The sequence below is a fragment of the Clarias gariepinus genome, chromosome 22 (assembly GCF_024256425.1).
Source record: "Clarias gariepinus isolate MV-2021 ecotype Netherlands chromosome 22, CGAR_prim_01v2, whole genome shotgun sequence".
In the NCBI taxonomy this organism is placed as follows: Eukaryota; Metazoa; Chordata; class Actinopteri; order Siluriformes; family Clariidae; genus Clarias; species Clarias gariepinus.
In genome coordinates, this window is record NC_071121.1 from 11,341,334 (window position 1) to 11,364,905 (window position 23,572).

The following is a 23,572-nucleotide window of genomic DNA, read 5'->3' on the forward strand; positions in this document are numbered from 1 at the left end:
TTTACGTGCTCTATATAAAGTACCATATACCATACCGCTACAGAAAGACCTAGAGGGCACTAGAGTGCTTTTTTTATGTTTCTGTCTTACAGTGCACACCTGTCAGTGTCTGCTGAGCTCTGGATGAGTCTGCGACAGGTCTCCATCTGCACATCCAGTCCTCGCTTCATGCTGCACATCTCCATGTACTCGTGCAGATGTCTGGTCATGTCACTCTTAGCTGTGGCCAGCTCCAGCTTTGAGACAACAAGAACAAATTAACAACAAGAAAGTGAACTGTTTAAATGTTACTCCAAACTGCTACTTACCTCGATCTGTCCGATTGTAGCCTGGTACTCCTGCTCTCTCATTTTAAAGAGTGACTCGGTCTCGTTTATCAGACTACGCAGATTTCCATCCTAAAAGGAAAAAGTGTCAAATAACACGGCGTTAAGCCACAGCATCAGCACTAACTTCTTGCTATTCTAGAAAAGTTCCTGATGTTGCCGTGTTTGCAGTTTGTACATCACCTGCTCGTGTGTTTCTCCGTGGCATTCGGCAGCACAGGCGGTGCTAGATTGTGCACCGGCAGCAGCAGCACTAGTGGTGGCAGTGTTATTAACAGGACTGTTGGTAAAGTCTTCCCATAGGAGCAGAGTCTCTTCAGTCTCCTCCCAGGCTAGACTGTCACAGTCGTCGTCAAACTCGAACGTCTCCCTCCTGGCGACAGAGCAGTTATCTGAGCTAATTCTACAAACACAGGTGAAGCAGGAGAGGAAAGTGAAAGGAAACCCAAAGTAGGCTCCAGCCAAATGTGGTCCATGCAACATTGGGTGCAAAATTTCCACAATATGACCACTAGGTGGGGGTATGCCATTAAACTTTTGTGATTTTTACAGAGCAAGGTTTGTATCTCCCAGGGTGACAAGTTACCTCCATTATGCAAGTAATCTACAGAGAGAAAAGACATTCTACAAGGCTGTAAGGCAAACTCAAAATGGATAATTGTATAATAATAATAATAATAATAATAAATTAATAAAATAGCTTGTGAGGTAATCTCACCATATGAAAAAAATAGTAATAAGTTAGTCTGTTCTTCTCTTTCAAAAGTAACTATACTGTTTATTCAGATAAATGCAAATATACAATCGTTGTCCACTTTATTAGGAATGCCTGTATAAGTGCACATTGATGCAATTACCTTAGCAGACAATCTTGTAGTGGCAGTGCAACGCATGTAGATGGAGGTTAAGAGCTTCAGTTAACGCTAACACTAAACATCAGTTCAGATAACCTGTAGCCATAATAGCCTCAAATTCCTGACAGGAGTGGAACCTGATGTAGTCTTCCTCTGGCCCTGCCGAGCCATCTCTTGATGTTTATGCGCATGTTTCTGTGCATTTCTGCTCACCTCAGTAGTTAGACTTCCTGTCTGTTTGGATCGATCTCTCCATTTTGCCTGACTTCTCTTATCGACAAGGTGTTTCCACCCACAGAACTGTCACCCAGTGTTGCTTTATGCACTATTCTGTATAAATCTCTAGAGGCTGTTGTGTGAAATTCTAAGAAAATCAGCAATTAATAAAATACTCGAGCCAGCCCTCCTGGTACCGACAACCATGCCACGGTTCAAGTCACAGACGTTACTTCTGATTTTTAATGCAAGTATGAAGTAAAGCTCTTGCTCTGTACTGTGGCATGATTTGGTGTGTTGCGCTAGTGGCACGTGATCGGCTGATGTAGTAATTTCATAATTGTGCAGATTTACAGGTGCTTCTAATAAAGTAAGTGTGTAAACATATTTGTTACCCGTCATACCAAGTTAAGTTGCACAGGTTATTTTTGTGCTATGACCAATAGTGTGCAGTAGGTCAATTGTATCAGTGTTTCAAAATCTGATATCTGCCTGAATCTTTGTAGTAAAATTGAAAAAGTGGTAATTATAAACCTTGTTTTAAGGCACTTCAATTAATATTATAAATTTTTTTGCTATGTGCTGCTGGTGAATTTATTTGTCGGTGCCGAAGGGAAAATCCTGGTGTCAAAATGAGGCTGAGGGTTCCCTGTTTTTACTACAGTACATCACGAAATCCAGAATTAAATATTCTAAAAATAGGATTTCCCTGGAGTTTCCCGAAGCCTGACTTGTAAACAAACTCACACCGGGCATATCTCAGCAACCAGACATGATACAGTAACTGGACCTGGCATCTAAAAATATGCTGAACTCACATCACCCAGAATGACACTTAATTCAGTTTACCCTTTATTTGTGATATTATACAGTGAAATTCTTTATTCTTCGCATATCCCAGCTTCTTGTTAGTTGGCTGGGGTCAGAGCACAGGGTCAGCTATTTTTTCGATGTCCCTGGAACTGCTTACCTTCTAATCGGGAAATCAGGGCCTTAACACACTGAGCCACCAGTGCCCCAAATTATGCCCCGAAATGATACTTGATTCAAAATATCACATTAAAAAGAGGTTGTAATATGTTACTGGCCAACCTGACGCTGAACTATACCTAAAATCCGAACCGTGAAATAAAAGTGTGTGGAGAACCATTACGTCTGCTCGCAGGTTCATGTACAGGGTGGCACTCACAGCTGACTGAGCATGCGCTTCATTTCGTCTGTAATGTTGAGAGATCCACCAGCCTCCTTATCACTGTGTGCCTCTGCCTCAGCATTTTCGTCATCAGACACGTCCTTGCGCTCCTTCTTTTTACATGATGCAGACACCTTCAACACACACATACACACAAAGCCAGAGTTTACCTTTAGTAAAACAGCAGCACTGAATAACAGTAAAGCTATCCGCCCATCCTGTCTGATTAAGCACAAATAAAGAGCAGTAATGTCCTTAATCCTATTGTTTATTATTCAGGGAATATGTTAAAATGGCCTTTTAACAACTTACACAGCAATCACGTAGTTATGTGGTTACCAGACCCTCTAGCGTTCATGCAAAAATGTAATTATGTTAAGCAGCAGTGTAACAGGGAACACAAACTAATTAACAAAAATCTAAACCTAGGAAAATAGACTGCATTTCATTGAGTCAAGTTTAGAAATATACCGCAACCCATCTTAACGTTATAATAAAACAAGCACAGCGGTGAAAGCATCCATACCCCTTTGTGGTCTGCAGGAGCTCTAGAAGGACTAACATGAAACATCTTGCTCATGTCTTCTGAGTTCCTCTGTTGAGCCACGTCACACAGTTTCGCTGTGATGTCGATACGTCTACAAATGTCCATGTCCACCTTCATGGCTTTCTCTTGAATTTTCGAGTCCAAATCTGACATTTGCTGAACAATTAAAAATATAATGCACAAAATTAGAAATATAAAAATAATAATAATAATACGGTAAATAAGGAAGCTAATATGGATTATTTTCCTGTTTTGACAAGTCACAAAGTAGTTCATTCCTCATTCCTTACAATCATTTACCCTTTTTTTTTTTCAAACAACGTTTTATGGTGCTCGCTGTAGAAAAATTTCCCCATAGTTAAAAAAATGCGGAAATTCATTGTCTGTTTTTGTATAAAGCATGAACGAAATTGATACAATATGACTCCCTACTTCTTTCTTATTCAGATATAACCCGTGTTTGGTATACGAGTGCTCCTTATTTTTAAAAATTATGTTGTTTTTTTCCAAACATGGGTTACCTCTGAATAAGAAGTGGTCAGTGTCATATTGTATCAATTTCGTCATTATTATTAAAATTATATATATGTTCTATTAACTAGAATTATCAATAAAACAAAATAAAATAAATGCAGTGACCTTCAAAAAGGGGCAAAAATTTATACTAAAAATACTGAGCTAGAGTTAGCTAGTTTAACTTTTATTAATTATATGGTTAATGTTTGTCACAACAGTAGCAACTTACAAAAAACAATGAGAAAAATAAAACTACTGATAATTTTGTTTTTGTTAACGAGCATTAGAAAGAATCCTGAAATCCTGAATGATTCATTTAAATATATTAAAAAGATAACTTGCCATTTAAAGTTCATAGATATATAATGTATAATAAAGTAATGAGCCTGTGAATTAATTTTGTTGGTTCCTGTTATCACTTATGTTACAGCAGCTATAAGCAGAAATTCCTTCAACTCGCTCTTGAAAAGCGTTATAGGATATTCAGCTGGTTACAGGAAGCCCACAACAAACAAAATCTATTAAAATACTTTTAAAAAAACAATTTTTTATCTGCTTTATCACTGGGGAAAATCAGTTATTTATCAGTCACATTATTGTTTACTAGAAATCTGTGATTCGCCGCATAGGGGTGAATACTTGTATAAGGAAAGATATGTTACCATTTTTGGTCATTGACCTTTTGTCAATTATTTGACATTGCTTTGTAAAAGATGTATGCAGCATGTCTGAATGCCTTATGAAAAAAAAATTGAGAAATTCTTCACATAATCACTGCTAGCCGAGCTCACAACCTTTTTCTTCTCTACAGTAACTTCTATAGAAATCCTCAGGAACGTCAGGACATGTACATTATTATTACATTCGTCAGTGACCTCACACGCTCAAACATCTCGAGATAATAGTTTTTAGCAATTACAGCAGGCGGGACGGTACAAGCTTGTGCTCACCACCATGCATTCTTAAGATTCATGGCATCTTCGTAAAAACCCGTGCAGCCTGGACCATAAAACATGGAGCGGAGTGGTTAATAGCTACAGCAGAATGATGAGCCAAGTCCGGTAAGGATAAAAGAACAACGAGGCTCTGTGCAAGGCGCTAGGATTTCCAGATTAAATGCTGCTTTATGTCTCTGTCCTCTACAAAAAATAGCTGGTTGAGGAATGTGTAAAGAGACTTGATGCTCATTGATTCGACAAAGAGCAGAGTAAAAGCTTGTGTTGATTTATTTATTCTTTAGCAAGTGCGTTATCCTGCTTTCCTTCAAAAAAAAAAAAAAAGTTTGTTACGAAACTTATTTCTGATGGTCTCCATCAATGTATAAACTTTTACCACCTGTAGCATGTAAAAGGACATGTGCTAAAAGAAAATGTACCTACATTTAACAGCAGTGGAAAGCTAGAGAAGCACAACAGAGAAGTGGTGCGCTGACGCGTATAATCTGAGAAAGAGCATTAACTTTGTAGATAGCAACTGAGGGAAACATTAGCAAAGTCCAGCTGCAAGCATTTATATAGACGTGTAAGAGAAGCTTCTGGACTATCTGCTGACTGAAGATGTTAAAAGAAATAAAGGATTTTTGTGTAAAATTGCTTCTTTTTAGAGCATAGCCTGAGATATAATCTCAAATCAGGATAAACATTAGAGATTGGATATTTATTGCACATAATAGTTCCATGTTTTTCTCACTCATAAACACTTCCATACATTTTCTTTTCATTTTGTGAAGCTGCTTTGAGACAATGACCATATAAATAAAATTGAATTAAATACTTTGAAGTTAGAATTATTTAAAGAGTAGGATACTTATATAGGGAGACACCCTAGAAGGATTGCAAATCGATCACAGGACACACACACACACACGCTTATTCAATTAAATTCATTCATTTATTTGTATAGCGCTTTCAACAACTGTCATTGTCACAAAGCAGCTCTACACAATTAGTCAAATAATCCCTAATAGGCAAGCCGAGGGCATGGTGGTAAGGAAAACTCCCTGAGATGGCAATAGGAGGAAACCTTGAAAGGAACCAGACTCATTTATAAGGAATGAATAGCAGGGATTGATCTGCTTATACACATACTTTGGTCAATTCAAGAAATGGCCGCATTTCTTTGAAGTGTGGGAGGAAACCCACCAAGCATGGGGAAAACATAAAAACTTCATGCACACAGACCCAAGGCAGAAATCAAACCCGGACCCTGGAGGTGCAAGGCGACAGTGCTAACCACTTAGCCACTTCGCTGCCCTAATTATACTTCTACAGTTTTTAATACAAGGTCTTAAGGATTAAGGATTCAAGGTCTTAAAATGGCTGTCTAGATAATTTACAGCCCAAGAACTTTTGGAACCTTTGGAAGGATTATGCAGGTTGTCAACTGTAGTTTAAGTAGCCACATCAACAAAAAGAATGTGACAAAGTGATATAACTGTACAAGCTCTAAAGCAATAGTATGTACGGTACATTTGTTTGATTGTACATAACTACTATCTACCCTACTGCACCGTCATATTGACCAACTGTCTACAAATGTTCTATAAGCAAATTTTCTCATTTCATCTGTGCATGAAGTACAACAGTAGGTACTGCTCTTCTATCTTAATTACCAAAAAAATGGCTTTTAATGTGCAGTCATAACAGAATTTCTCACCACAACATCCATTTCTGTTGGGTTTAGTTTTGCATTATTACACTTTAAGCAGGAAGTTGTGTATACCCTGCTGTTATTTGTAAGGACTCCCTTGACAGATTTGTACTTATTAAGATTGAAAGAGAAAGCTGAGGAAATCATAGCCGAACTCCCCCACCCCCATCATTCTGTCTGGGGCTGAGGCTTTCTTCCTGGCAAAGATGAAAGACATAAAACTGGAACAAACCATTTTATTAGCAGCTTCTTATTGCTGGCCAAGCCTCTTAGACACGCGAGAACTCTTCCCACGATCTTACCATGAGATCAAGCAAGTAGTGGAATAAAGCCTTAAACACAATTAATTCTGAACCCATGTGTAATATCAATATATATATTAAATATATAGACATAGATATATTTATATATATATATATATATATATATATATATATATATATATATATATATAGATATAGATATATGTTGTGTATGTTCATACTTTTGCCATTTTTAAACTACACACACTTTATGGTTCATAAGTCACTTTATTAAACACTGGTCTTAAACACTGACTGGTTGTATGCTCAATAAGCAGCAACAGATAAAAACAATACTTACATCGCTCATGAGACTCTTATAGATGATCAAATCGGCTTTAAGCTGGTCCACTTTCTCACTCAGTTCATTTCGTAGGACCTCAGCCTCCTGCGCACTCTGTAGGGGACACATCAACAAGGGAGCCAGTCAAACTGATCGTCAGCAGCACTGCAAGCAAACATGCACTAAAGGGGAAAACTAATGATGCAAACAACAACAATTTTTGGATATAAAAAGTTACCAATGGTCTTATGGATAACTGGGGAAGAGAACATTGATCTTTATTTGGTGGAAAGTGTTAATTCTGGATCATGCTCATATTCTGGAGATTAGAACCGTGTTGTATATACAGGAACCTCAGATTGCAAGTAACGCGGTTTCTAAGTGTTCCACAAGACGAGCAAAGATTTTTAATCAATTTTGACTTGGAAAACGAACAAGTCTTTTTATTGGAGACTGTGCCACACACACACAGACTCCTACTTTTACCTTTACAGACACACACACACTCTTTCTCTCTGCTCTACACAGAAACACTGCTCTGTCACAATTCTTTCCAAAGGTAAAGTGCAGGTTAATTTGTTTAATTTTTACTTTATATTTTTGTGTTAATTACTATTACTTGTAATCCAAGGTTCCACTGGATATATAAAAAAAATAATAAGTAAAAAAAATTTTTTTTTTATAAAATGAGTCAATACTGTTTCTCCATATATTCTGGTGCTGCAATATTTCTTTGCACTTCCCTGAATCTGTGCAACGTTTTGCATTTTCCCCACACATCCCCCTCCCCACTCCCGCTCTGCTTCTCCACACAGCCCCACCCCACTTTCGCCTCTCTGCACAGCCCTGTCCCTCTTTCCCTCTGCATCTGCACATAAACCCAGTGTTTATGACTTGTGCTGCCTTGCTGAAATATGCATTATCGGACTGCATTAGGTTTAAAAATCAAAAGCCATGATGAAATATCAGGTATAAAATGTTAAAAAGCAAAAGTATTATCAGTGTAACCCATAGTATTAAAAGTGTGTTACACTTTGGGCTGTGAAGCTTGCACAGCTGCAAAGTCTTCTTCCCTGAAAGAAAGTGCATTCAATATGCCCTCATTATTTCTCTTTACAACATCTCAGGGAGCTCCGAAGTCTACAGTACCTCAGTAGAAAACTTAACTACTTCATCAGAGCGAGAAGGCCTGATATTATTTTGGTCCTGTTCCTATTGGTATTGTTGGATTTAAAAAGGGCTGCATAATTTGATTTGAAAAAAGTGACTATTTCGACACATATTTCAATTGTGATTTAAAATGCAATATGAAACTATTAATAGTAAAAAATTTTATTTAAACATATTTATCTAGGCCAACTGCAAATAATGGCACAATTAGGAGAATGTTTGCGAATATTTATTTATACCCCAAAATTATTTAAAAAAAAAGAAACACTCACAGAAATTTCCAACTACCAACAATATTACCTTTAATAAAGTATCACCTTTTGCTATTAAATAATTGTACAGGCCCATATTGCGATTGTTGATGAGAACAACTGAGGGAGTCTCAAATTTTGGCCTATTTTTAATTTTAGTTTAATTTATTTTTAGATCTTTGTATATTCGAGCTATATCACGAACGTAAGCACAATTAACAGCTGTATTTAGAAATGAGTTAGGTGTACATAAAGTGGGAACTGCGAACATCATTTATTCAGACCTGACAATTATCTTAAGTGCTTAAGAGCTGCTTGGACAGTTCAGGTACTCGAGATGAGTCTTATCTTTTGAGTGATATTAACTCCAGCTCAACAATGGATTTAACTCCAGCACTACTACATTATAGGTTCTTTTTGTAACACCCTGAATGTCGGATGTGTAAATACATTCCAGGAATATAAAGTGCATAAATGTAACCATTTAAAATAGTTTGAACCATCTATGCTCTGACTTCCCATCTCAGCATGAGAGGTCTTTTCCCCCCCCTTTTCTGTGCTTTATGCTTTCTGGAGAGATCATTTCATATTCATCATGCCAAAAATAACTTTTGTGGTCTGGCCTGCTTCTTCATTATTCAGAGACCCTGTCTTCACATATCAGCTTACATTTACAGTTTGGTAAAAAAGGTTGGAGGTTCAGCTCAGATTGATGATTTGAGGGGGAAAACACAGTATTCGTAACAATCAGGTGATAAAGATAAATTATCCTCGAAGTTATTTGAGGTCTGGATGAAGCTAGAGTGTACTACAGCCAGGTAATTTCATTAAATCTGAATAGATGCAGCGAACATGGCCGACAGTGAACATAGCCCTTTAGATGGGACCCAGGCCTGAGCAAAACCACAATGAGCAATAAGATGAAAGCTTGAGTGGTGTTTAGCCAGGCTGAGCTCTCACTTGTTGTAAAGTCTCCACCATGGCCTCCATTTGCTGGCACTTGGACAATTCCTCCTCCCATCTGGAACACACAGAACAGACATCTGGTCAATAAATCGCCCAGTCCAGACAAAGACTTCAACAGTAAAGAGAAAAAGTCTCATTATTGCAAATGCAATTGATATAAATTAATACACACTATACAAGTATTGCTCATTTTGAAAATGACTATGATGCAAGCCTTTATACATTCCAAAAGTACCACACAAATTATGCTCAATGGTTTGTCTTTATACAGTAGCATCACCCTTAAAGTCACTATGGTGATGGTAGAGCACTTAAGCCAAACTTTCTAAATGAGACGTTTAACACAATCCGGAGAAAAGGTTCAGTGAGCTAAACTGCTTTGTTTAGGGTTGACATGCAACCGATGCTATGGTTTTGTGCCATGATCTCTTCCTGACCACAGCATTCTGGGTAGTTAGTGGACTTTGCCATAATGTGCACACTAACAATGCTGTCTCTCAGGTCACAAACTGCCTAGTGTGTGAGAATGTTTATTACGTCTTTACAAACCCCTTGATTACATAAACCCTCTTCTTTAAAAAGTTTTTTCCTTTAAGGAAATTATTTTTCCTTATAAGGAAGGAATTTTTCATGTTGTACCTGATCTTTTCCAGACAAAGACATTCCCTAGTCATGCCATATGATAAGAATACACACCTCCCTCCACCCATATCCTTGTGCTCCAGCTCTTTCTCTCTCTCTCCACCCTCTTTCCATTCCTCAGCAGGATACCCTTCATTCCTCTCCATAGTCCAGGCATTGCATACTTATTGCCATTTGGACACCAAAGTTTGGACACACCTTCTAATGCAATATCTTTTTGTGTGTGTTTTATTTTCAACATTCTAGAACAATACTGGGGATTTAAAAATTATAAAATAAAATAACACATATGAAATTAGATAATTAAGTAAAAACAAGAACACAGTTGTTGTCAGCCTTTCTAGAATAGTTTTTTTTTATTATTATTATTATTTATTTATTTATTTTTTATTTTTTTGCAAGAACATTATTGTCAAGTGCACTTTCAAAACCTATCAAGCTCCTTGGATGAAACTGGCTCTCATCTACCTCTGCTGCAGAGGAGAAGTTCATTTAGAGTTACCAGCCTCAGAAACCAATTAACAAGCAGCACCTCAGATTATAGCTGTTATGAAGGATTTACAGAGCAGGAGTAGCAGACACATCTCAATATCAACTGTTCAAAGGAGATCATTGCATATTTTGGATTTCTTCAGCAATTTTATAATGTAGAACGACAAAAAAATCAGGAAAGACCATTGAGTTTGTTGTTTACACTTTTGACTGGTGCTGTAGATAGGATTATGTTTTAGACAGTACTGACTAGGGCAAAAATGGACAAAATACTGTTATGAGAAAAAAAAAAAAAAAAAAAATATATATATATATATATATATATATTTTAATTGTGATATGCTTTGTAATATATTAAAATATAAAAAGACATTTGTGTGGCAAAAACTATACTAGAGACGATGGGTTATCAACTAGTGGAGTGTAGCTCAGATATTTATCCAGCAAAGTATTTCTGTAGACCAAAATATGTACTTGGAAAAAGAAATACTGTATCAGAGCTGAGTAACAAAAAAACTAAAACAAATGAAAAAAACAAAAAATACTACTATGTACTACTAATAATAAATATCAGTATGATCATTATTTTTTTTGTCTGACATGTGGTTCTTTACTGAAAGCTTTTTTTTTGTAATTAAAGAGCTCTCCTCCTGTTGATTCCATGTCGAGGACTCGGCGTCGTCATGTGTCCACACACATGTATGTTTTTAAGGGGACAGTACATGAACTCACAGTGGAAAGTTTGCATTAAATAATTTTTTTTATTAAATATCAATAATAATAATTGACAAGGGCAAGGTTATGTCCATTAGAGGCTCTACATGTCTGTTTTGATTCATTTTAAATTAATTGCTCAGCCCTAATTTAACTTATAATGAACCTTATTATTGTATATATTTCTTTCCTTGAATATTTATGCTTCTTAAACTGTTCAATATAGCTTTACAATAAATCAAGTTCTAAGATGTCCTATTTGGTACATAGATATCTCGACCTGTATGACTGTACTGTATGACAATATTTTAACTGTTACATATCAAGTGCCTTATTTGACTAACAAAACATACAACCAGTTTCAGGTACAGCTTAAAAACATACCTTAAGTACCTACATGGATTTATAACCTGAAAGACTAGAGACTAATTTTGGATTGTAGACCAAAATAATTACTTTAATTAAATTATTTATTTATTTATTTTAGATACACCATCATCAGGATGGCTCACACAATAGCAGGACACTGAGACATTCGTTGGGACAATTCGGGGTAACTTGAGTGTAGCTGATTAAAATTCTCCCCAGGGCACGAGAAACTGACTCCACTCATTTCCTCTGAAATGATGTCAGTTCAGACTGAGTAATATAGCAAAGTTTACGCACATGCATGACCCTTAAAGCCAGCAGGCGAAAGAAGAAGAAGAAGACGACACACATACACACAAAACTCGTGTTTTTTCACGTTATTCCAGGTATTTTAGCGCAAATAATTAAACAGTGACAACCCATTACCGCAGCTGTATATTACAGTGTGTTAGAAAAAAATTATACATTTCTGTAGAAGTGTACTTCACGATAAGATTATTAGCATTACCATATAATCAGGAAGAATAGCTCTGGGGAAAAAGAACAATGCATGGAACCAGTAATAAAAAAAAACTCTCTCACCTGATACAATAGAGGAACAAACATTCTCATTATCAGAGAAGTTCTTCAGGAAGCTATTGTGCCAATCTTATTTACTTCTCAATTCAACAAACAGCCCAACGGAAATACCTTGTAGCTGATTTACATTTAAAGCACATACACTTGGAAAAACAACTTTATTTACTTAATGGGATAAGTGAAGAATAAACCTGAACACATTCTGATTGCTATCTTCAGTAATCACTATACTTCAGTATACACACGACAGATAATTTGCTTCCAACGCACAGTCTGGCTGACATCACTGAAACTGTGTGTGTGTGTGTGTGTGTGTGTGTGTGAGAGAGAGAGAGAGACACACACACACACAGCTCAGGTCAAAGCAGGTTACAATGAAGGAAGGAAGCTTATGCAAACGTGGAGAACTCAACTACTACTAACAGATTTATTCATCTTTAATCTGATGGCAGGTTTATCAGATGGCGTGTCATAAAATAGGCTTTGTTACCAGGACTGGTGTAGAATATGTCCTGATAATTTGATTTGGCAAATCAAAGCAAAGTGAATAAAAGAAGTTAATTCTTATAATCAAAGTAATTCGATAAGATATCTTTGTCACAAAAATTTGCATAAGGAGTTTACTGTGAGCTGCAAACAGTAGCAACCAATACCACAATAAATTCATGTCTAGTCAAGAAAAACGATACTAAACATGAACTAATAATGACCCGTCAAAGCTTGGGTTATACTATACATCTGAAGGTGTGCTGTGGTATCTGGCACCAAGCCAGAGCAGTAGCAGATTCTTTAACTCCTGTAAGTTCCCGTCATGGGGCCTCAATGGATCTGACATGTTTTTAGGACATCTAACAGATTGAACTGAGATCTGGACAATTTGAAGACCAAATCAACACCTCAAAATTATTGTTGTTTTCCTTAAACCATGCTTGAATTATATTAGGAAGAATTATCCTGCTGAGAGAGGACACTGCCAGTAACTGTTGTTATCAAGGGTTACAACTGATCAGCAACAACAAGATTAGGTAGGTGGTAGAAGTGTACAGTACGTGTCAAAGTAACATCTACATCAAAGTAACATTTACACTAACGAGTGACATGACAACGGGAAGGGAAAAGGGCTAATTAGGCACAATTTGAACATTTTCATTTAGGGGTGTACTCACTTTTGTTGCCAGCAGTTCAGACATTAATGTGTGTTGAGTTATTTTGAGGGGACATCAACTTTACACCATTATACAAGCTGTACACTGATTACTTTACATTCTATCAGAGTTTCATATTTTTAGCGTTGTCCCTTGAAAAGATAATAATGTAAATAAAATATTTACAAAAATGTGAGGTGTAGTGTGAGGTGTATTCACTTTTGTGAGATACTCTACATACAGTAAAGTCAATAAGTATTTGATCACCCTGTGATTTTGCAAGTTCTCTTACTTAGAAATCATGTTAAAATTTATTTGTGATTTACTGTGTCAAATAAGTATTTGATCACTTGCTTGTCAGCCAGATTTCAGACCCTGAAAGACCTGTTATTTTGCTTTTAAATAGTCCATATGCTTCTTACGGAGCCACTTTTTGGTTTTCCTGGCTGTGTGCTTTGGGTCACCCCTCCATGATTTCTAAGTAAAAGAACTTACAAAATCACAGGGTGATCAAATACTTATTAACATCACTATATATATGTGTGTGTTGATTAATCTAAAGATAATACATGTATACAGAATATAACTCATTTACAGATAAGAACTTTTAATACAGTTTATTTCTGAAGTGTGTGCAGATATTTTGATTCGTCATTGCTTTGTTATTGTTCCTTGGAGTTCTTTGGAGTTGGAAACAATACCCTTAACGTCTGTTGTGATGGCATTTCATCTAACAAAGACACGGTCCCCATCTACCCTGTCGAGAAAGCTGTGCAAAACTAATAACAGTACTATCTAAAGCAAATAATATATTATTTTAATATCCTTTAATTTTTTCTTATTCCTTTATTTAGAGGAAGAATCATTGTTGGCACTGTTTGCTACAGATGGTGCCATTTTTTCATTCTAATAAAAGCACTTTAAACTATAAACTGTATAGTTTTAAAATTGCATTATTGAAAAAAAAAACATTAAAAAAATTATAATCAACAATCACTGAGATCCAAAATGGCTTTGAAACAAAACAACAAAACATCAAATAAAATCAGACCTACCACTGCTCAACTTCTTATTTCTTGGGGTCGTTTGAATTCAACAGCCTATAAAAAATAAGCAAGATTTTGCCTATAGATCCATATTTATAAAGTTGGCAAGACATGACAGATTTATTTATTATTCATGCGTCCATCAGAAGATGTGACTGACATCTTCAGAGCAGTTTGGTAATTAAACAATACCTCTTTTGGCATCATCTCCCAGTTCTCATGTGTACAGCATGTTTTGTCTTTACACTAAGCACGAAATAAAACAAAATCTGTTCACCCATGCAATGAAAGAAGTAGGCAAAATGCCAGCTACCCCAAAGTTCAGTCTAGCTGCTCAACCACTTTGTTCTTGTAAACAATAGAATAATAAAGCACAACCATAGTTGAGCCTGGTTTGTGGTTAAACAAAGCATTCTGAGGAGCATAACCAGCCTGATCCAGTTAATCTTATAACAAATGCACTTACACTCACACCAGGTTCTAGCTAAAACATTGTGTTTCAATATTAACACCTCAGGAGCGATTTCTCTTAATTGCAATTCTTTCTTTTAGATTATATCAGGTCAAAAATTATTTTTTAAAAATCACAAATAGTTAAATTACTGACAAACTGTACATAAATTCCAGACTATGTGTAATACATGTAATATAAAAAAATTGCAAAACCTTTCGATTAGTCCAAATTGTGATTTAAATTTTCATGCAAAGAATCCATCCAGGAACCTCTGTAGTCCAACTAGGGACCGTGGAGGCCAATGGTGACCACTGTATTTATTCCCATCTTCAAGACTGTGGTAGGACCTCTGGACAACATTAGCAATTTGGGAACGCCAATTTGCCTTATCTGCATGTCATTGGACTGTGGGAGGAAACTGGAGTACCCTAAGTAAAACACACCAAGCACATAGGGAACATGCAAACTCTATGCAGACAGATCTGAGGTGGGAATCGAACCCTGACCCTGAAGGTGAAAGGGACAGTGCTAACCACTCAGCCACCATGCAATTTAATGTGGAGCTTCTAGTTCCATGTAGAATAAATAAAAGATTCAGAGACAGCTATATGATAATAATTGAAAAAGAAAAACCTTTAGAGTAGAAAGGCTTTAGAGCTATTAAGAGTGACTTTTGTCAGTAAATCAGGCTACATGATTCAGATTCCAGATTCTTGCCAAGATATGGATAACAAATTGAAAGTTGTATCCTCTGAAGAAAACTGTCTCAGTTGGTGGGATTTGTTTTCTTACAGCTCACGACATGGAACACTGAACTAAGGAGGAGTTCCTATTTGAACCATTGAGACACTTAAGCTGTAAAAACTACATCAATTACCAATCAACAAATACAACTGTTTTAAAGAATTTGTGCTACAGGACTACCTCCTTATTTAACATTCAGATGTTCTAATGCATTTATTATGCAAACAAAAAATCCTGTAGTAACAAAGCTGAATAAAAACAGACAGGCTGGGTATCTGAGTCTATCACTGACAGAATACAGTGGTGTGAAAAACTATTTGCCCCCTTCCTGATTTCTTATTCTTTTGCATGTTTGTCACACTTAAAAGTTTCTGCTCATCAAAAACCGTTAACTATTAGTCAAAGATAACATAATTGAACACAAAATGCAGTTTTTAAATGAAGGTTTACGTTATTAAGGGAGAAAAAAAACTCCAAATCTACATGGCCCTGTGTGAAAAAGTGATTGCCCCCCTTGTTAAAAAATAACGTAACTTAACTGTGGTTTATCACAGAGTTAAAAAGTTCAATTTCTGTAGTCACCCCCAGGCCTGATTACTGCCACACCTGTTTCAATCAAGAAATCACTTAAATAGGAGCTACCTGACACAGAGAAGTAGACCAAAAGCACCTCAAAAGCTAGACATCATGCCAAGATCCAAAGAAATTCAGGAACAAATGAGAACAAAAGTAATTGAGATCTATCAGTCTGGTAAAGGTTATAAAGCCATTTCTAAAGCTTTGGGCCTCCAGCGAACCACAGTAAGAGCCATTATCCACAAATGGCAAAAACATGGAACAGTGGTGAACCTTCCCAGGAGTGGCCGGCCGACCAAAATTACCCCAAGAGCGCAGAGACAACTCATCCGAGAGGCCACAAAAGACCCCAGGACAACATCTAAAGAACTGCAGGCCTCACTCGCCTCAATTAAGGTCAGTGTTCACGACTCCACCAAAAGAAAGAGAATAGGCAAAAACGGCCTGCATGGCAGATTTCCAAGGCGCAAACCACTTTTAAGCAAAAAGAACATTAAGGCTCGTCTCAATTTTGCTAAAAAAAACATCTCAATGATTGCCAAGACTTTTGGGAAAATACCTTGTGGACCGACGAGACAAAAGTTTAACTTTTTGGAAGGTGCGTGTCCCGTTACATCTGGCGTAAAAGTAACACAGCATTTCAGAAAAAGAACATCATACCAACAGTAAAATATGGTGGTGGTAATGTGATGGTCTGGGGTTGTTTTGCTGCTTCAGGACCTGGAAGGCTTGCTGTGATAGATGGAACCATGAATTCTACTGTCTACCAAAAAATCCTGAAGGAGAATGTCCGGCCATCTGTTCGTCAACTCAAGCTGAAGCGATCTTGGTTGCTGCAGCAGGACAATGACCCAAAACACACCAGCAAATCCACCTCTGAATGGCTGAAGAAAGACAAAATTAAGACTTTGGAGTGGCCTAGTCAAAGTCCTGACCTGAATCCTATTGAGATGTTGTGGCATGACCTTAAAAAGGTGGTTCATGCTAGAAAACCCTCAAATAAAGTTGAATTACAACAATTCTGCAAAGATGAGTGGGCCAAAATTCCTCCAGAGCGCTGTAAAAGACTCGTTGCAAGTTATCGCAAACGCTTGATTGCAGTTATGGCTGCTAAGGGTGGGCCAACCAGTTATTAGGTTCAGGGGGCAATTACTTTTTCACACAATGTGTTTGATGATCAGAAACATTTTGTGTGACAAACATGCAAAAAAATAAGAAATCAGGAAGGGGGCAAATAGTTTTTCACACCACTGTATTAGACTGAAGCAAAGACAGCAATCATGTCAAAATTCTTATTCTTGTGCCAAGATAGACATTTTGTTCTTGCTTAAAAAAAGAATGTAAGACACAATCTGAGTTTCCACAGAATGCAAATAAAATACAAAAAATGTGTCAAATTATCAATAGTCAATTCCCAAGAAGTGAGATCAATAGATAAATATGCATGGTATGGTGATCACGTTTATCTAACACTGATAATGATCGTAATAGGATATGCGTACCCTTACACCATGCGTAACATAAATAAAGATATTCTTTAAAGTCTTTCTCTTTCGAGTACTACTTCAATTGCAGTGGTGTGTACTGCAGTGGAAGATAATCTGCTGCTGTCAAAGGTTTTTTTTAATTGGGGAATCCATATGTGAGTGTTTGTGTGTGCTGTATATACTGTATGTATGAGGGGTGTTCACATCGAACTGGGATTTTCGTGTCAAATAACAGAAGATGAGGTGAATTATTATTGGCAAACATCATTTGTACCATTATTTGCTCTTATCCTGGAAAAATACCTTTGAATACAGACTGGTACCTTTAATAAATAACATCATAGTTAAAATTGTAATGAATTTATAATGAATAAATAAGGGTTACAATCTACATGCTGTGTGAAACTCTATATCAGAACCATTTCTATTCATGTGAAATATGCTGCTTTTGCATGACAGTATGCAATAGGGAAATAGAAAGGCAATGCGACAGTAACAACATTGGCCAAAATGCAAGTCAAAATCCCTAAGGGGCCTTTAGACACACACACACACATATACACACACACATCTGTTGCCAGATTAAGAGAGGAGAAGGCTGTAGTCAGATCGATATTTAGAAAGACTACACCCTAAAGTCCACATTACGCTGTGTGTATATATTATATAATAAACATATACTACACTGACACTGTGCATGTATATATATCTACTGTATGTAAACAGTAGGAAAAATGAGGAACAAAAGTAAACAAGCTAGATGATAAAACCTAGATAAATATGGAATTAGGTAGCACATTCATGCTGTTATACAATCAGCCAAATGTGTAGAACTAGTGCATAAAAGCATAAAAATGATGCAGACACAGATTAAAAGCTTCCTATCCAACATCATAATGGAGGACAAATTAAATTTTAGTTGGTGTGACAGCTGGTGCGAGACAGGCTGATTTGAGTTTATCAGTTATCGTAGCAGGAAAATTTTTTACAGAATTAAAAAAAAAAAAAAAAACATCCATTAGTAGCAACTTTGTGCAGAAGCATTGTTAATGTGAGAGGTCAGAGAATAAAGACCAAACTAGTTCGAACTGGCCGGAATGTCAGTAATGCTAACGCAAAGAAATGCTATTTGCAACCATGGTGAGCTGAAAAGCATCTCAGGATGCACAATGCACAAAACTCATGTGGGGGGTGGGTGGTCTACAACAGGAGTTTCGCAGTTATCTGCTATATTAGTACTAAATAACCAGATGTGTTAGATTTACATGCATTTCTTTCATCCATGTCAGCGTGTCATTGTGAATAGACATGCCTTCTGTTATGGTAGATAAATATGGCTTAATTACGACACCAAACATTCCTCAAAGACAGCCTCAGCTCAACTGACATGATTCATGAATAGACCTTTGAAGAAACTCATTCATGTTCAGTCCCAGCATAATGGGAAGAACAAAGACAACCCAAAATAAAAAAAAAATCCAGAGCGTCATCTCTGGGAAAAAACTGCAGGCTTTTGCTGAATAACTGTAGGAGTGATTGGGATCACAGACTTTTATCTTACATGGAAATGGAATGGTAAAGCAACAATCTGGTTCTTCTTTCCAGTAAACCTTATGTAGTATATTAATCAGGACTGACTGAGGCATGACAGTGTTTGCACGAGGTCACAGTCGTTAAGTCACTGACCAACCATTGGGAAAACTACCAGATCATCTTTTTTACATAAAGCATGTACTGTACCACTCAAGGGGCTTAAACTCTTTAAGGGTCTGGTCCTTAAATATAACTAATATATAATAATAATAACAATAATATATATAATAATATATAATAAACCTGCTTTTACATACCTACTAAAACTTTACTGAAAAGTAAGCAAACTGGGCTGGGTCTCACTGCAGGCTTTCTAACGGACCTTCAGCATTCACTAAAGGTTTTTAATACTGTACTTTTCGTCACTAAATCTATCCAAGAACCAGCTACTTTTACTGAAACAAGCTACGTATTTGTCTTACAGATCCTTTCCAATAGCTTCTAAACTCAACACTGACCTTTAAATATGAGGTTTTGTGAACTTTTATCAGTATTTGAAATGTACTGTCTCTCGAGAGCGGCATGGTGGTTTAAAGGTTAGAACTGTGGCCTTGCACAGGGGGTCCTGGTTCGAATCCCACCTTGGGTTTGTGTGCATGGAGGTAAAAAAAAAAAACCTGAGCTTGTTGGGTTTTGCATTTCTACTCGGCGTTTCCAAATTTCCCAAAAGTGCATGAATGAGCATGTGTATGTGCACTGCGATAGATTGGCACCATGTCCAGTGTATACCCCGCTTGTGCCCCTAGACTCCTCGGATAGGCTCCAGCTCCCCGCAACCCTGTATAGACGCTGAATGAGTGAGTGTCTCTGTCTTTCAAGTTCACTTTGGTACTTTGTGCATGTTTTTTTCCTTGTTTCAAATTAGTGTATGGAAATATGCATACATGGTCATGTCAATAATTATTAGTCAGACTGTAACCTTCAAGATCCTAAAGTCTGTGGCCATTGTAGCCTTTATTTGTAACATATACATTACTGGACAGGGTAATTCCTTCTTCCTTCATATGCCATTGTAACTGGGGTCACAGCGCACTGTCAGCCATGATACAGCGCCCCTGGAGCAGATAGGGTTAAGGGCCTCGCGCCATGGGAACCTGGTAAAGCTGGGAAACTGCTAACCTTCTGATCAGTAACTCAGTAACTCTGATCGGTAACTCAGTCCCCTCTGAGCCACCACTGGTCTTGCTTGGTTGCTCATTTTCTCTTGTTTTAGCTTGGATTTTGTCTTGAACACAAACAGCTGTTAAACAAAACGCCTTGGTTTTTATCACACTAACCACTTCCGCATATGTGGAGAAACTAGTCTTGGTGAACAATTATCAGCCAAACTCCATAAAATATGTTTGAGAATTTTTTTTTTATTAACAAAGATTGCTGTTATGAGGTTCACAAGCTTCTAACAAACATATGAAGCACATTACATGTAAGATTTCTGTAATTCTACAGCTAAAAGTACTTGGCTAGGATCCTCCTAAATGTAATGTGCAAAAAAACCACAAAACATACAGCAAAATAATGACCAGTTTGGCCAAAGTATATGGATTGCATTCTTAGACCCTAAGGGCTTTTAGAAATGCACATCTGTTTCCAGACCAGGAGACTCATCAGTCACATCAGTATTTAGATAGACTACACCCTAAATCCGGTGTTGTATTGTAATAAACATAAACTATTCATAACACCTTAATTAACTTCACTTTATTTAGTAATAAATTACAGAATTATGTCATAACTCTTTTTTTAGGTCATAGCCTTAGTGGCTAAGTTGAATTAAAAGAATGCTTTTATTCATATTTAAATTAACTTTTTATCAGAAGAACTTTATAGGAAGCCACAGAGGCAAAGATTCCAGACACCAAGACAGATACAAAGCAGAGTTTGCCATAATTCTACCACTTCCCTGACATTCCCCTGGGAAATGATCTCACACTCATTCTCACCTCCACTCAATACACAGTCTGACACATTGCCTGTCCGTCAGAGTCCAGCCGCCCCCTGGCATGCTGAGTCATAAGGGTCACTATAGCACATGGCAGGCAATCCTCGAGAGGTATGTATGCCTTATGACACAACAAATGCAGCTTCCTTGAACACAGACCTTAAGAGCATGATTATGAATCACAGAGTTTCTGCCTGTGCTAAATTTAAGAGTCAAAGCAAATAAATGAATAACACCCATTTTCAAGAAGACACTGAATAGATGCAGGACTTCATATTTTCATATTTTAACACTTTATAGGTTAACATAGAGAAACAGAAAATGTGTTGTGAAATGTGAGCAGATAAACCAAAGAATAAATCAATCCCGGAGAATAAAGCATTCCACGGAGCGAGAAGAGTGGGAGGATGGGATGGGATAGAATGGGAAAGGAACAAAGATATAACCAGAGGCGAACAGAGCTTGGAATGGGATAACTATTTCAAAAAGAGGTTGTAACATATAGGATCATTGAACTTTTCATGTTCTAACAAACCTATTGTATACAATGTGACCTATAGATCTTGATCCATAGGCATTTTCATTATATGAAATATGATACATTTATTTTCCTTTATACTCAATATGCCTTCAAAACTAACAAGAGAAGACTAAATAATAACTAGACCCAATATCACTTAACATTTTTTCTAAAGTCAATGGTCTATGTGAATCAGCGCTAAACATTCATTACACTAAAGAAGCAAAAAGTTAGCATTTGCTCTAATTTACTCACTCATCTTTCATATCACTTTATCCTGTATGCAGGGTCGCGGGGACCTGGAGCCTATCCCAGGAGACTTGGGGCACAAGGCAGGGTACACCCTGGACAGGGTGCCAAAAGACTGCTTTAAAACTTCTCTTAGAAAAGTCATGATACTAATGAAATGCTTCCAGTCCTTCCAAGCAGCACTTGATGCACTCAACAACTTGATGCTCATTTCCCTTCACTGAGTTATGGAAGAATCCTGCCAGTAGCTCAGAGTAGAATAGACTGGCCCATTTATGCCGTTAATGGTCTGATACAATTGCAGTCTACTGTAGGTGCTAGAGGATTGTAATTGTGTACAGTGGCACCATGCCAAAATGTGCCGTTGTATGCACACAAATGTGTTTTTAATCTAAAGGATTTAAAGACAGTAGAATTAAGATCGTGTTAGAAGTAAAACTATTTCATAAAGGTGGCACACACATTTAAAGAAATTAAAGTGAAGCTGGCAAATACATTTCAACTAACATGACCCAATAATGTTACTTTCCAGCATCAGGAGATAATGTTCAGCAATCTCTATTTTCACTTTAGATTTGTATTTTAATTATGTTGTATTATCAATATTTATGCTCTGCCTGCTTAAACAATGGGTGCCTTAAGAACAACAGGAAAACCTCTATTCCTGGAAATGGGTCATATACCTAGGCTATTACTGTGGGTCACATACCTAGGCTATTACTGTTTTACACCCCAGCTGGTGACACATCGCATGAGCACTTCAGCTTTACTGACCACATACCCTGAAATATATCAATCATTTGATTTCAATTAAAAGATGTCCAAGCCTACACTAAACTGATTGAATAAGTCATTTACATTTAAAACATTTAAAATATCTATTATTCAGCTTTTAACCAAAATACAAACTGTGTGTGATCCGTCTGGCCTTTGTCCAAGTTATTTAGTCATATAAAGCATCAGGCTAGACAGGAAATGCCTTAAAGACACAGTAAGCCAATAGATTCCCCAGTGAATGGACAAATGCCGCGGCTCTATTCATTCACTGTGGGAAGGCGATTTTTCTTTCAAGGTTCCTCATGATCTGTTCTTAGACACAAGCCACAATTAAAGGACTATAAAACATATGCACAGCTAAGTAAAAAAGCATTACCATCCCTCATGATATGTGGATTTAAAAAGGCAATTTTTTTTGCAATTGATTTGCATAAAGAATAGTACGAAATGACAGAACTTCCGTTATCATTTGCTCAGGCACTGAAACCAATTTTTAAAAATTTGTATATGACATCTGAACAGAGCAACCAAGAAGAATAGATAAAAAATAAATATTTTATTCACATACCCAATTTGAGTAACATTTGAATCACTAGGGATGAAGAAGGAAACATTTGTGAGATCGAACACACTAAATGTACCTTAAATAAATGAAAACGATTCTTTTGTGTGGCAATTCGTGACTCCAAAACAGAGGTTTGAAAATTTTTTTTATATATTTTTCGCATTTGAGTTGGTAAAATGTTGCCATTCCTCTAAGGTGCTCTATACTATTTGCACGTTGGCAGGCGGTATAGCATCCTTTGTGGTACAAACAAATTATTTGTGAAGTTTATTTAGAAATCTAAAAAAAAAAAAAGAATATCGAACCTGGATATTTTAAAAATGACGAGGCTTATAACACATTCACCAGAAATTGTGATAATATCATGTGGTATCAGGTGATACCTGGTGATTCTCATCCCCAACAACTA

The 23,572-nt window shown here is 36.8% G+C and overlaps 1 protein-coding gene across 2 annotated transcripts in view; it reads right to left on the bottom strand.

Annotated features, from left to right (window-relative positions):
* Window positions 1-23,572, bottom strand: part of iffo2a (intermediate filament family orphan 2a) — a 28,415-nt gene that overhangs the window by 3,192 nt on the left and 1,651 nt on the right. The window contains exons 2-8 of one of the 2 annotated variants that reach the window (XM_053483345.1): window positions 9,267-9,327; window positions 6,904-6,999; window positions 3,115-3,291; window positions 2,586-2,722; window positions 510-699; window positions 309-398; window positions 100-236 (exon numbers count right to left, since the gene is read on the bottom strand). In XM_053483345.1, the coding sequence (XP_053339320.1) occupies window positions 100-236; window positions 309-398; window positions 510-699; window positions 2,586-2,722; window positions 3,115-3,291; window positions 6,904-6,999; window positions 9,267-9,327 (888 nt within the window). Of the gene's footprint in view, window positions 1-99; window positions 237-308; window positions 399-509; window positions 730-2,585; window positions 2,723-3,114; window positions 3,292-6,903; window positions 7,000-9,266; window positions 9,328-23,572 lie in introns of both variants that reach the window. The other variant, XM_053483344.1, reaches the window with a different exon arrangement.